The sequence below is a fragment of the Ahaetulla prasina genome, chromosome 8 (assembly GCF_028640845.1).
Source record: "Ahaetulla prasina isolate Xishuangbanna chromosome 8, ASM2864084v1, whole genome shotgun sequence".
NCBI lineage: Eukaryota > Metazoa > Chordata > Lepidosauria > Squamata > Colubridae > Ahaetulla > Ahaetulla prasina.
The window spans coordinates 28327392-28340459 of NC_080546.1; the positions used below are offsets into that span (position 1 = coordinate 28327392).

At 38.4% G+C, this 13068-nt stretch overlaps 1 protein-coding gene across 7 annotated transcripts in view; it reads right to left on the reverse strand.

Annotated features, from left to right (window-relative positions):
* The window catches only part of LEF1 (lymphoid enhancer binding factor 1), a 117052-nt gene that overhangs the window by 18259 nt on the left and 85725 nt on the right, over positions 1 to 13068 (reverse strand). For 5 of the 7 annotated variants that reach the window (XM_058193283.1, XM_058193282.1, XM_058193288.1 and 2 more), the window contains 3 exons: positions 11172 to 11334; positions 4301 to 4408; positions 1698 to 1746 (listed from right to left, as the gene is read on the reverse strand). In XM_058193283.1, the coding sequence (XP_058049266.1) occupies positions 1698 to 1746; positions 4301 to 4408; positions 11172 to 11334 (320 nt within the window). Of the gene's footprint in view, positions 1 to 274; positions 316 to 1697; positions 1747 to 4300; positions 4409 to 11171; positions 11335 to 13068 lie in introns of all 7 variants that reach the window. The other 2 variants (XM_058193287.1, XM_058193289.1) reach the window with 1 other exon arrangement.

The following is a 13068-nucleotide window of genomic DNA, read 5'->3' on the forward strand; positions in this document are numbered from 1 at the left end:
ACTTCAGACTTGCAGCTAGTCAGTGAGGTATAGTTAGTTTGCATGACAAAATTAAATAATAAACGGAAAAAGAATTGGCTCTAAAATACACAGCCGGTATAAAAACCATTAATCATAAGAACATTCATTTGAGGGTAGCACATTAAATTTGTGTGTGCTATAATTTCTTGATTTTTTTTCCAAATATTAAATGTAGGAAAGTTTTAGGAAATCTTTTGATGTATGTATATATATATAAAAAATTTAGTAGAAAGTCTTTTATAAATATTCTTACCATGCTTCAGATGTAGGCAGCTGTCATTCGTGGGGTGGTACCTGTAGAAGATTGTTGGTTTTTTTAAACAAATTTCACTGAATAATTTTTTTTGCCTACCCCAAATAAAAGGTCTTATGCTAGAATATGCATTGCTGATTGATTTCCTCTGCCTTTTATGGTTCTTATACCAGCCATTTTAATTTTTTTTAAAAAGAGAGAAACTCACTGATGCTTTCAGCAAAAAATTTTTAAACCACTTCTAAAAAAAAGTACTTTATGTTAATATAAAGTCTCCTTTGAATGGTGCTTGATTCTGCAGTTTTCTTGGCAACAATATGGAAGTAGTTTGTCATGGTGTCTTCTCAGAAGAATCTACAAACCCGGGATTTCATATTATTCTTCTATCCAAATATTTTACAGGTCATTTTACAGGAAATTACTAATTCATAATTTATCCATGAGATTCTGGGATCGGCTACTACCGGTTGTAACAACCAGTTCGCCCAGCACTGAAAATGTGAGCTCATGTGTGCGTGCACATGCTTGCTTCACCCGCCTGAGCGCCTTCCGCGCAGGCACCTGACTTCAAAAACATGGTGATATAGGACGGGATAGCAGCAGGGCAGGTGGGCGGGGACGGGTCCACCCGCAGGTTGCAATTACTGGTTCGCCCAAACCAGTCCAAACCGGCAGTAGCCCACGTCTGATGAGATTTACTGATTTATTTACAAGGCTCACAAGCTGCTCCAACTGGCTCTTCTCCAATGAAGAAATAAATTGATCTAAAACAGGGGTCTCCAACCTTGGCAACTTTAAGACTTGTGGACTTCAACTCCCAGAATCCCTCAGCCAGCAAAGCTTTGCTGGCTGAGGGATTCTGGGAGTTGAAGTCCACAAATCTTAAAGTTGCCAAGGTTGGAGACCCCTGATCTCTGCTTAACAGTCCCCGAAAGATAATATTCTTAAGCCTTCTGGAACTCAGTAGTGGGGTTGATGAAGCTAAAACGCAATTTATGACATGGGGAAACAAAACAGCTTCTCAAGTAATGTTTCCTGAATCTAAACAATGGTACCAAAGAATAAAAGGCAGTTGACTTTTTGTCATTGCTTCTTAATTTTTTTGAACTGGTACTGCTTATATAAGTGGATAGTGGATAGTTTTATAATTTTCAGTAATAACTCATACATGGATAGCCTTTCAGTAATTTCTCATACATGGACAGTCTTCAGTAAAGATTGTCCATGCACAAGAAATTTGCCTATTCAGGGCTGTTCTCCCCCCTCTTTATTGATATAGATTTGGCAAAGAAGTTATAGCAACCATGTTACTCTAGAATATGTATTGTCGTTTATGGAGAAAAATTGACATCTTGAAGCAATGTACTCGGTCTTTAAAACACAGCCAATAATATTTAACATGAATATCTACCCATAAATATACCTGATGTTGACTCCTGTAGTTTCTCTCTCTTCCTCTTTTTCTTCTTTCCCTTTAAAAAGTAAGGAAAAAGGTCGTTATTTATAATAAGGAAATAAATAACAAGAAAAGAGATCGTTCAGAATCATGCTGGCACAGTGGTTAGAATGCAGTACTGCAGACTAACTCACTGCTCACTCCAGGAGTTCGATTCTGAGAAGCTCGAGGTTGACTCAGTCTTCCATCCATCTGAGGTCAGTAAAATGAGGACCCAAATTGTTGGGGGCAATATGCTGACTGTAAACTGCTTAGAGAACGCTGTAAAGCATTAAGTAGCAGTTTATAAGTCTAAGTGCTACTGCTATATAAGCAATCCTAAAATATTCTATGTTGTGTCTCTGTTTCTATAATTCTCAAAGATGAATGTTAAATTTTGCTTATATTTTATTGTAGACAAGTTATTTTTGTTTATATAACTTCCACCATTTTTGCCAGATTGACAAGAGGCAGGCAATCATAGAGTTCACATCAATCTCACCAAAAGTTACTTGCAAACCTCTTTTCAAATGCAGTAGACAATCCCTTCAATGGAGGACCAGTGTGACAGAAATTCTAGAAAAAGCTTTTTTAATAATCCAGAAATGTGAGAGAGGAAAAGAACTTGCTTGCTGGGAATTGCAGAACAGCTGTACTATTTATTGAACTTTATGCTACAAGAAATGCTGGATTGCAAAATCTGTATCAGCCTCCTGGAGTAAGAATGGGCTTTTCCTCCTACATGGCAAGTAAACTTCACCATAACCTCAAAATTCCTCTGCTAATTAAGTTTTGCATAGTAGCTCAGGTTTTATTCATCATTCATAACCACTGAAAGGGGGGGGTACAATATGGCATTGCACTAAAGAAAATATCCTTCACAAGCTATTTGTGAGTCATAGAATTGGAACAATGTGTGTACCATGAACATTTAAGGGGGAGGGGGGAAAGTAATCAAACTCAATATATATTTACTGTTGGCTAACTAGAATCTAATTTGAGAAGCTGCTAAAAGTATTGCTGAGAAATCTTAAAGGAGTTTACAATCCCCATGCTAAGAATTAAAATATCTACTAATGCTCTTAATTTCCAATAGCTGGATAGGGTGTTATCCTTTTTTTTCTTTCCATCTTAGCATAATTCATTAAAACTGAATAAGGTTTGCAAAATGGACTGACACATAAACTGCTTTGTTAAATGAATGTAGGTACTAGGCAAAGATGATTCACTCTGCTCTGAAGCTCATTGGCTCTTTTATGGAATTTGACTAAGGCAGTAAGTCTATTTATCTGGCATTAACTAGGCACATGAGATTAAGGATATATCCCACTATCGATTGAAATCTTAATGAATGTGTGAGAGACTATATTTTCAAAGTCAGAACTATGGCTGGGATTAGGCACTTCTTTGAATTGTTTATTTTAAGAGTCATCAAGGCCCTGTCTTAACTAACTCTCAGATAAATAAGTCTCTGCCTATCGTAAGTATGGATTTTTCTTAAAGAACTATTTACAAAGTTAATGGAAGACATACTGTTTAATTGTAATGAAATATTGTTATAATTTGCTGGGTGAAAATCTTATTTTGGGGGGAGGGGAGAACTCACAATTTCATAAAATGCTGTTAACTTGGGTTGTTTTTTTTAACAATAACAGATATCCCACAGCCAAAAGGATTGCTGCTCAACTCAATGCACACTACATTTTGTTTGCTTTAGGACAACTATACACACACAATTTTCACATTGCCAAGATAAATTCCAAGATAATTCCAGTAGGACATCGTTCAAATGACAATCACTGTCATGTGTATTCATTAACCATAGGATAAGCCTATGTCAAAACAGTGATCAGTTTTAGGACATAAATCCCTGCACCGAGATATGCAAAACAATTATCTAATGCTGAATTCAGAGAATGAGGTGGCTGGATGGAGTCACTGAAGCAGTAGGCGTGAGGTTAAATGGACTCCAGAGGATGGTAGAGAATAGGAAGGCCTGGAGGAACGTTGTCCATGGGGTTGCGATCGGTCAGACATGACTTTGCAACTAACAACAACAATACTGAATTGCCATTCTGATGTATTTTTCGGATAGGCATAAAGCTGGGCCAAAAAAACCAACCAAAAAAGAACATTTTGAATCCATTTGTACATGTAAAAATGATCCTAAAAAGAGAGAAGAAAAAAAATGTATGGCACTCAAACTGAACAAATTGCCAATGCAATGACCTTTTGTTCAATAGTGGGTTTCAATTTTTTTTTACTACCAGTTTCTGTGGGTGTGGCTTGGTGGGCATGGCAGGGGAAAGATACTGTAAAATCTCCATTCCCATTCCACTTCAGGGGAAGGATACTGCAAAATCCCCATTTCCTCCTGATCAGCTGGGACTTGGGATGCAGAGAATGGATGGGGGCGAGGCCAGTCAGAATTTTTACTACTGGTTCTCCGAGCTACTCAAAATTTCCACTACCGGTTCTCCAAAACTGGTCAGAACCTGCTGAAACCCACCTCTGCTTTTGTTCCATGTGCACATTCAGACTGCTGTGTCTTCCTTACAGCAAAATCAAGACAATATAAATACAAAGCTTACGTAGTTGTCTCTTGCAGACCAGCCAGGATACAGTTGCATGTGTAGCTGCCTTTCTTTCCGAGCGAGTTCGTAATATTTTGCCTGCTCTTCACGCGACAAGGCATGCCACTGCAAGTGAAGTGGGGGAAAAAAAAGAATAAGCTACAGGTGCAGACATCTCTAGATATGAATTCCAATTTATTCCGGTGCATGGAAAAATACAACTTCAGGATCTGTAGAGATTCTCAGTCATCCAGGTCACAGTTGTCCCAAAGATGCTTTTTCAGGAGGCAACGGGACTTTCTTGGTTTTTCTTTTGAAGACGTTTCACTTCTCATCTAAGAAGCTTCTTCATCTCTGACAGGATAGTGGGGAATGGAAGGATTTATATTACCTGCAGACAGCTAGCAATCTGCATCCTTTTAGAGGGTCCTTGAAGACTACAGGAACCAGGAGCACTACTCAGGTGACCCTGAGGGCACAGATAAACCCCCAAGTGCTTCAACGACCCTTCTTCAAAAGAAAAAACAAGGAAGTCCAGTTGCCTCCTGAAAAAGCACCTTTGGGACAATCCAGAATGCTTGCATGTTACCAATAGCAATATAAAAAACTTGCACAATGTGCACAACTGATGTCAGGCGGATGAGTTTTTAAATATGTAATTTTTGACATTTTGTGTGGAAGGACTTTGAGAAAACACGAGAACAGAGGGAGAGCATGTATGTTTTCCTGCTCCTCCTGACTTTCCTATAATCGGATGACTTTTGATCAGGCAGCCAAAATTTTGCAGCAGTATTTGCCAATAATCAGCAGGGCAGGTTCTGCAAAAATTGTTTAGGGTTAATATAATAATAACTCATCATTTGCATGCGTCTCTATTTCTTGACCTGAGAGTGTGAATATTCAGTATGACAGGGACAGCTGGAATGCATGGAGTTAAATATTGAAACAGATCTGACTACATTTGGGGTGGAGGGGCAGCAGATGGTATTGCAACAAGAGAGACAGCTAAGGAATGATAGTCTGAAGCCACAGAAACAAATCCAAAACAAAACTATAAAACACAGAAGAGCAAAGGCCAGGCAGTGTGTCTGGTGGAAACTCTGAATAAATATGGCTTTCACGTGACAATGAATGAAGATGATGATACCCAATTATATATCTCTTCCGCTGATGAATTAAGCAATGCCATGAATATCTTATCTCAGTGCCTGGAGGCTGTGAGGTCTGGACGGGAACAACGGGCTTCAGTTGAATCCTGGCAAAATTGAGCAGCTTTAGATTTGGGGGCCTGTTGTTTCAAGGACTATGTCACCTTTGGATGGGGGTCATACTGCTCCAGACTGATATGGTGCACACTCTGGGGGACCTTCTGGACTTAGATTCTTGCTTGAAGAGTAGGCAACACTCATGTCTGGGAAGGCTTTTGCATAACTTCATGTCGTATGTCAGTCACACCCATTCCTGGATTGGGAAGCTCTGCCCACCGACCTTAAGTCACTTCCAGATTGGACTACTGTAATATGTTTAATATGGGGCTGCCCTTGAAGAGGATGTGGAAGTCTCAACTGGTGCAGAATGCAGCAACATGGGCAATTATGTGTGTTCTCAGAACTTCCGCTCTGTGAGTTGCATTGGCTGCCAGTTTGCTTCCACCTCCAATTCAAGGTGCTGGTTTAAAGCCCTTCATGGCATAGGACTGGGTTATTATCTTAGCAACCATCTTTCCCAATTATATCACAGTCCATCCCATGAGATCTGGCAAAGAAGGTAAGTTGTTGCTACCATCTGCTAGGGTGATGGGTCCCAGAAGGCGAGCCTTTTCTGTTGTGGTGCCCACCATCTGGAACATTCTCTCCAACTCAGGTTTGTTCCTATCTTTTAATGTTCCAGAAGTCCCTCAAGGATCCCAGAGAACAGAAGACATTTTTAAGATGGCTCTACTAGCGTGGTTAATATTTTTTTTTTTTCATGCCTTGTAGTTTTGTATATTTTAAATGTTTGTAATATTTATATTGTTTTTAATCTCTACATTGTTTTGTTTATATGTTCTATGCCACACAGAGTCATGAAATGAGCAACTATATCAATCTAATAAAGGCAATTGCAATATTTAGGATCATGGAGATGGTGCCATAGGAATTAACTGAATGGAGAGGAAGACCTTTTTCTAACTGCTTTTCACAGATTAATTAGTCGTAGCAATGAAATCTTGAAGAGATGCATTTAAGAATCAGTAATAGTAATCAAAAATTAAAATGTATTAGTCTGCTTTTTATAACCATGCAATCCTGAAGCATTCACTGAATGATTTCTGAGCAACAGCTTTGCAACAACAGAATGTTCTTTAGAAGGCTAATCAAAATCTTCCACCTTGGGGTGTTTTTGGTCATTTTTCCCATCATGTGGATATTTCAGCTACAGGCTGTTATCTTCCTAGTTCCTAATGAAGGCCCTTTAAAGCACCACTTCTTATTGTTGAGCTTAGTACTTACATTGTTTAAAAACCAAACCCTGTAGTTTAACATTCCAAAAATACTAAACCTGAGGCATTTTTTTTAGAACAAGTGAACTGCTCTTCTATTGCACATATACACAACCTTCCCTGAACCACAGCAGCCTTCGCCCTTCAAGCAGCAGCCTGATCCAATCGCTGCAGCTGCCCATCAGCTGTTTCACAGCAGGAAATTAGGGTAGAAGCCTGCAGTTTCCAAGAGCTAGGCAGCAGGAAATATGGGAGGGAGCCAAGAAGAGATATGAAGTGCCAAAGACACACTGCATTACCAAGGAAGGAGAGCTGTTTAAAAATATTAGTAATGGAAGTTTGGGGGGGTTGGGAGAAATCTTATCTTTTAGACACATAACCAAATCATAATATTCTGAAGTATCTGCTATTCAGTCACATTTTAGGCCACATAAAACTTGGCTGTTGCAACCCAACATTTTGAGGTTATTGATTTTATTTTGTATTTTGCATTTTGTTTTATTGTGAGAAAGCCAGCTTCAATGCTTATAAAGCTTTGATAAAGCAAAGCAGGGATATGTGTAACATTATAATACTTAAATTTAAAAAATTAGCATCAACTAAGCTTTTTTAATCAGTTCTTTACTGTTCTCTAATGGGCAACACTAAACATGTGTACAACTGAATTTATAGTGTAATCAGTTAGTTTGAAATATATTATTTAGAGATGGAATGAGCTTTTAAGACAGCAGAATTTCAATCCTTTAAAACAAAACAAAACACCCTGTCCTATTCTTTTCTGAAATAACCCTAAAGAAAGGCTTCTCACTAAAGCTTTGGCTAGAGTCCCACAATGCTATTTCTCCTTTCACTACAACACAATTTCAGTTGTTTGCCGTCTGCTACTATATACAAACTATGCTATTAACAGATTGGTGCAAATATTAGAAAAATGATATTTGCACTATTATGCCAGTAGCCAAATCCTACATGAATTTGTAGATGTTCAGAGCCAACTGAATTCAGATATAAATAACTATAAAGACAAGACTTGTCTGGGATAGCCAGGTATTCAAAAGGTAGTGTCAGTACGCAGGCCATTGATAAGGCCATAATTTTTGTAGAAGTAGCCTGAATGAGAAATCTTTAAGATGCTTCCTTGTATGTTTAAAATGTTTCACTTTTGATACTTGCTAAAATGTTGGCATAAAAAAAACAGAACATGGTAGGCATAAAATGGGGACAATATGTAAAACTAATTTTTAAGTCTCCTTCCAGTAGAATTCAATTCTGAATAGTTTTCTTGACAATAATGCTGAAATGGCTTTTTTTCTGTTCTACCAGGTCATTAAAAAAAAAATCCAGTATAACTTACTGGAAAAATTCCCTATAGCACTCCAACAAAATATTAACTAAGCCCGATGCTATCTAACTGAGACAAGTCCAGCCACCTGCTGAAAATATGTGGAATCTTAAGGAGGCAGAGCACATGTTGAAAAAAGAATTGGAAAATATCCTTGTGGCATATTACCCATTAAGCCATCAGCACTGTTGACTACCTCAAATCAAAGAATAACACCTAGATTCATAACCCCAAAGCCCATCCAGAAAAAGCCCACTCTTAGTTTATCTTGAGGCTTTATAAATATTAACCTATAAACCAATACCCTATACCAGGGGTGTCAAACTCGATTTCATTGAGAGCCGCATCAGGGTTGTGTTTGACCTCCAGGGGTGGGGGGTGGCCAGGGTGGGCGTGGCCAGCATGATGCAACTTGTGTCGGGGGGGGTGCCTGTGGTAGCCCGAGTGCTCTGCCAGCAAAAACGGGTTCCCGAACTCTGTTATCGGCTGGGATGGCCTCCTGCAACCCTCTGCCAGCAAAAACAGAGCTCGGGGGTGCCATGTGCGGTCCTCATGAGCTCTGTTTTTGGCTGGGACGGCCTCCTGCAACCCTCTGCCAGTAAAAACGGAGTTCAGGAGAGCCATGTGCGGTCCTCATGAGCTCTGTTTTCACTATTTCCAGGGTAGCCCCATGGGCCAGATCTAAGCTTCCCGCGGGCCAGATTCAGCCCCCAGGCTTTGAGTTTGACATCCCTGCCATATATTATAGAGGATATAGGAATTATCCTGGGAAACAAAAGGTATCGTAAGTAATGAAGAAAATTATCAAAATATAGAGAAGAGCTTAAGAATTTCTAATCATATGACATGTTTAGGTAACATAATAATCAAACACATAACACATGCTTTGATGGGACCAAGCAATAAATATTATAGTATTCATAACACAGAGGCTCCTAATCACTCTGACGCCAAGATTAATTTTATAAGCTAAGGGTTTATGTGCCTGGCAAGCACCAATCAAGATCTGAAGGAAGTAAAAAGTGTAAGAGTCACAACTTTTAAAAAAACACATTTCGGCTATTTTTGGTACACATGTATTTTTATAAAAATTTATTGTAATAATATTTTAATATTGAGATTGATTAGAACTATTTCCTCTCCCTGAAAAAGCTGTGTAAAGCAGAAAATTAAGCATGTGGTGTTGATGTTCAAAATTGCCTACTATACATCACTTCCCACAAGAAAAGGCAGCCTAAACTCATTGTGAAATACAGGTTTTCAGGCCTGTTTTGAAAATAAGCTATTTAATTTATTATACAACACAAATCTAGCTATCTGTTCCAACAACTTTACACCACAGAGGGACTGAGATGCCGTTTGCTATTGACTTTATTTCATGAAACCATCAAACTCTTGCAAGCAAAGAAATCTGGCAAGAGTTCCTTTTCCCAGATGACTCCTGGTTGTAGAAGCGAAAACAAAGAGTATGGGAATTGAGAGAAATTAAATACATATGGCAGCCTTGGAGGGGAATATAATCATAGATGACAATGACTTTTTGGGTTTATTTTAAATTATCTGATCACTTCTTCTAAATTATAACAGCATACAGGTAGTCCACGACTTACAACCATTCATTTAGTGACCATTCAAAGTTACAATAGCCATGAAAAAAGTGACCTATGATCCCTTTTCATACTTAAGATAGTGTGTCAGTGTGTTCACAGAAAAAAGATGACAATAAGGGTTATCTTGTCTTGCCTTGCTTTGCCTTACCTCTTATCTATCTTATTTTATTATCCTATCCTATCCTATCCTATCCTATCCTATCCTATCCTATCCTATCCAACCCTACCCTACCCTACCCTACCCTACCCTACCCATTTTATCTTATATCTATATTTATGAGAGTTGCACTGTCTTTTTTTCTTTCTGTCTGTCTTTCTTTTGCGCTCTCTCTCACTCAAAAACGAACCCCTCCCAATTTTTTGCCTAGCAGGCTTCAGCTTTTTTACCTTTTAAATGCTTTTAAAAGGTTAAAAAAAGGCTCTGACAATCCCAGCTGAGTTGCCTGATCATCAGAGCCTTTTTTTATTATTATTTTAAAAGCATTTTTTACAACCTCTTCGGCAGATGAACTTGTAAAAAAATGCTTTTAAAGTAAAAAAAAAAAAGGCTCTGACGATCGCACGGCTCAGCTGGGCATGGGCAGGGGGAGGGGGGCAGGGATTTTTGCTACCGGTTCTCCGAACCACCTGCCACCATTGCTACCGGATCGGCCGATCCTGGGTAGCACACTGAGTAGCACATTGGCTCAGGTGATCACCATTTGTAACCTTCATTTCTGGCTTCCAATAAGCAAAGTCAATGGAGGAAATCAACTCCTACCCTCAAAACGATGCTATAGAGCATTGAACACCAGAACAACTAGACACAAGAACAGTTTTTTCCCGAAGGCCATCACTCTGCTAAACAAATAATTCCCTCAACACTGTCAAACTATTTCCTAAATCTACACTACTATTAATCTTCTCATCGTTTCCATCACCAATCTCTTTCCACTTATGACTGTATGTCTGTAACTTTTTGTTGCTATCATTAAGGGTTAAATTGCAACCTATGACCATCATTTGTGTTGTAAATGTTGTACCTTTGATGAAGGTATTTTTTTTCCCTTTTATGTACACTGAGAGCATATGCACCAAAACAAATTCCTTGTGTGTCCAATCACACTTGGCCAATAAAATTCTATTCTACTCTATTCTATTCTATTCTATTTAGCAACAATGGCAAAAAAAAGAAAAAGTTTAGAAAATGAGGCCCAACTCACTGCCTTGCTTAGCAATGGAAATTTTGGAGCTTAATTGTGGTCGTAAGTCAAGGACTAAGCTGTAGTCAATTTGAGAATAAATAAGGGGGAGAACTCCTAGGTGGGGTCTAATGCAACAATCAGAATAATTGAAACTGAATCTCATCCCAACAACTCTGGAGGAGGCAAACCTGAGGCTAATGGAACATGGTGAGTTAAATACTATAGACTGAACACACAATATGCAGATATGCAAAAACACATTTCTTCATACCCTTCTGCCGAGAATCTGGTTGATGGCTGCACTTTCTTTCAGAGTACATTCTGCTACAACATTCGCTCTCATCTCTTTCATGTATAACATGAAAGCGTTCAGAGGTTTCTTAATGTGAGGTCTTTTGGGCTCTTGTTCTTTCCTCTGTTCATGCTGAGGCTTCCTAAAGGTAACAGGAGGAAAGAGAACATATGGAAGAGTACAATTGATACCATGCTCATCTTTAAGGGATATTTATTTTATACTGCATTTCAGGTGATCAACAGATATCCCCCTCATTTCTACAGGGCAATATTCCCTAGGTTATTTCAGTGTTCAGGCATGAAGAAACAGAAAGAAGAAAGCAAAAAAATAATCTCTCATTTCTATCTAGATCAGGGATCTCCAACCTTGGCAACTTTAAGCTCCGCTGGCTGGAGAATTCTGGGAGTTGAAGTCCGCCAGGCTTAAAGTTGCCAAGGTTGAAGACCGCTGATCTAGAAGTATTTCCCTTTGCTATTTGTTAAGAAGTCTTAGAGCCCTTTAACAGTAGCACACACAAATATTTCCAGATGTATTTGAATTTCTATGGCTATACAATATGCACATTTATAGCAGTACTTGGCTGTTTAAAGCAACTTGTGGATATACTAATAATTAGCAATGCAAGGATCAATAGTCAGAAGTGTTGGAGAGTAGAATTTCCTGTAATATGAGAATTAGAACAAAATCCAATATTTTAAAGACAGAGGTGGGCTTCTACTGGCTTGGACCGATTTGGGCGAACCATTAGTTCTACCCAGTGGCTGGGCCCACCCATTCACCCCGGAGCTATCCTGTCCCTTATAATCATTGTGTGTTTGCTGCCGTGTGCATGTGCGGAAGGCTCGTGAGCAAAGCAAGCGTGCGCGCTCACGTACACTCTCACTCCCACATTTTCATGTTCTGGGCGAACCAGTTGTTACAATATGTGATGCCCACCTCTGTTTAAAGATAAATGAGACTGCTTCCATCCAACCTATTTAAATTGTATAAAATGTGTTTCTGAAAAATCTGAAGAAGGAACAGTAAGAAGCTACCTCCTTTAGAAAAATAATATCCATATATCTTTTTCATAAAATAGAGAGGCTGAAAAACAAAGTTCAAGTGTCCAAAATACATATAAGGCTAACTCTGGGGATTATTGTCACTTAAAAGATGTGTTATCTCTATCTATGACCAAGTCAAAAGAAATCTAATTTTGGTCTTATTTGGCAGTTTTATGAATATGTCCCATATCTGTGTTAATCTACAACATTTAATTTTTTAATATATATATATATATAATTTGTATTTAATTGTGCTTTTTTAATAAAATGCCTATTTTTCCTTGACATATGATATGTTTAAACTGTACACCTTTCTTAGAACTGAGAATATAAAATCAGAGAGAGATTCTACAAGTATCGCCTCCATCCGAAGGAACCATATTTGCAGTTATTCAAATATTTTTATTTCTCCATGTTAATGTGAGATAGATAAGTTTTGATAATCCATAATCCATTTCACAATGCACATCTAGGTTGGATCATATTAAAATCAGAACACCAGGAAGGTTTTCATTTAACTTGATACTAAATGAGTTACCTCAGTGTAAACAGCTTCAATATTCAAGGTCAGGAGTAATTTTCCCAAGGGGCTACATGAGAAGTTGGGATGTTGTGAATGGCCAAATCAATAGGGCTGGGAAGGTGCCTCAGCACACATGCAAACATAGATGTAAATTGGAAAAAAAATGTAGCAGCTGCCTTCAAAATAAAAGCAATGCAGTTATATTGTATACATGTAGTACACTTACTTTAGATTTGATTTCTAATTTTTTATTGACCTCACATGAGACAGACAGGGATAGCCAAAGGGCCATTTATGGCCAGGGGCT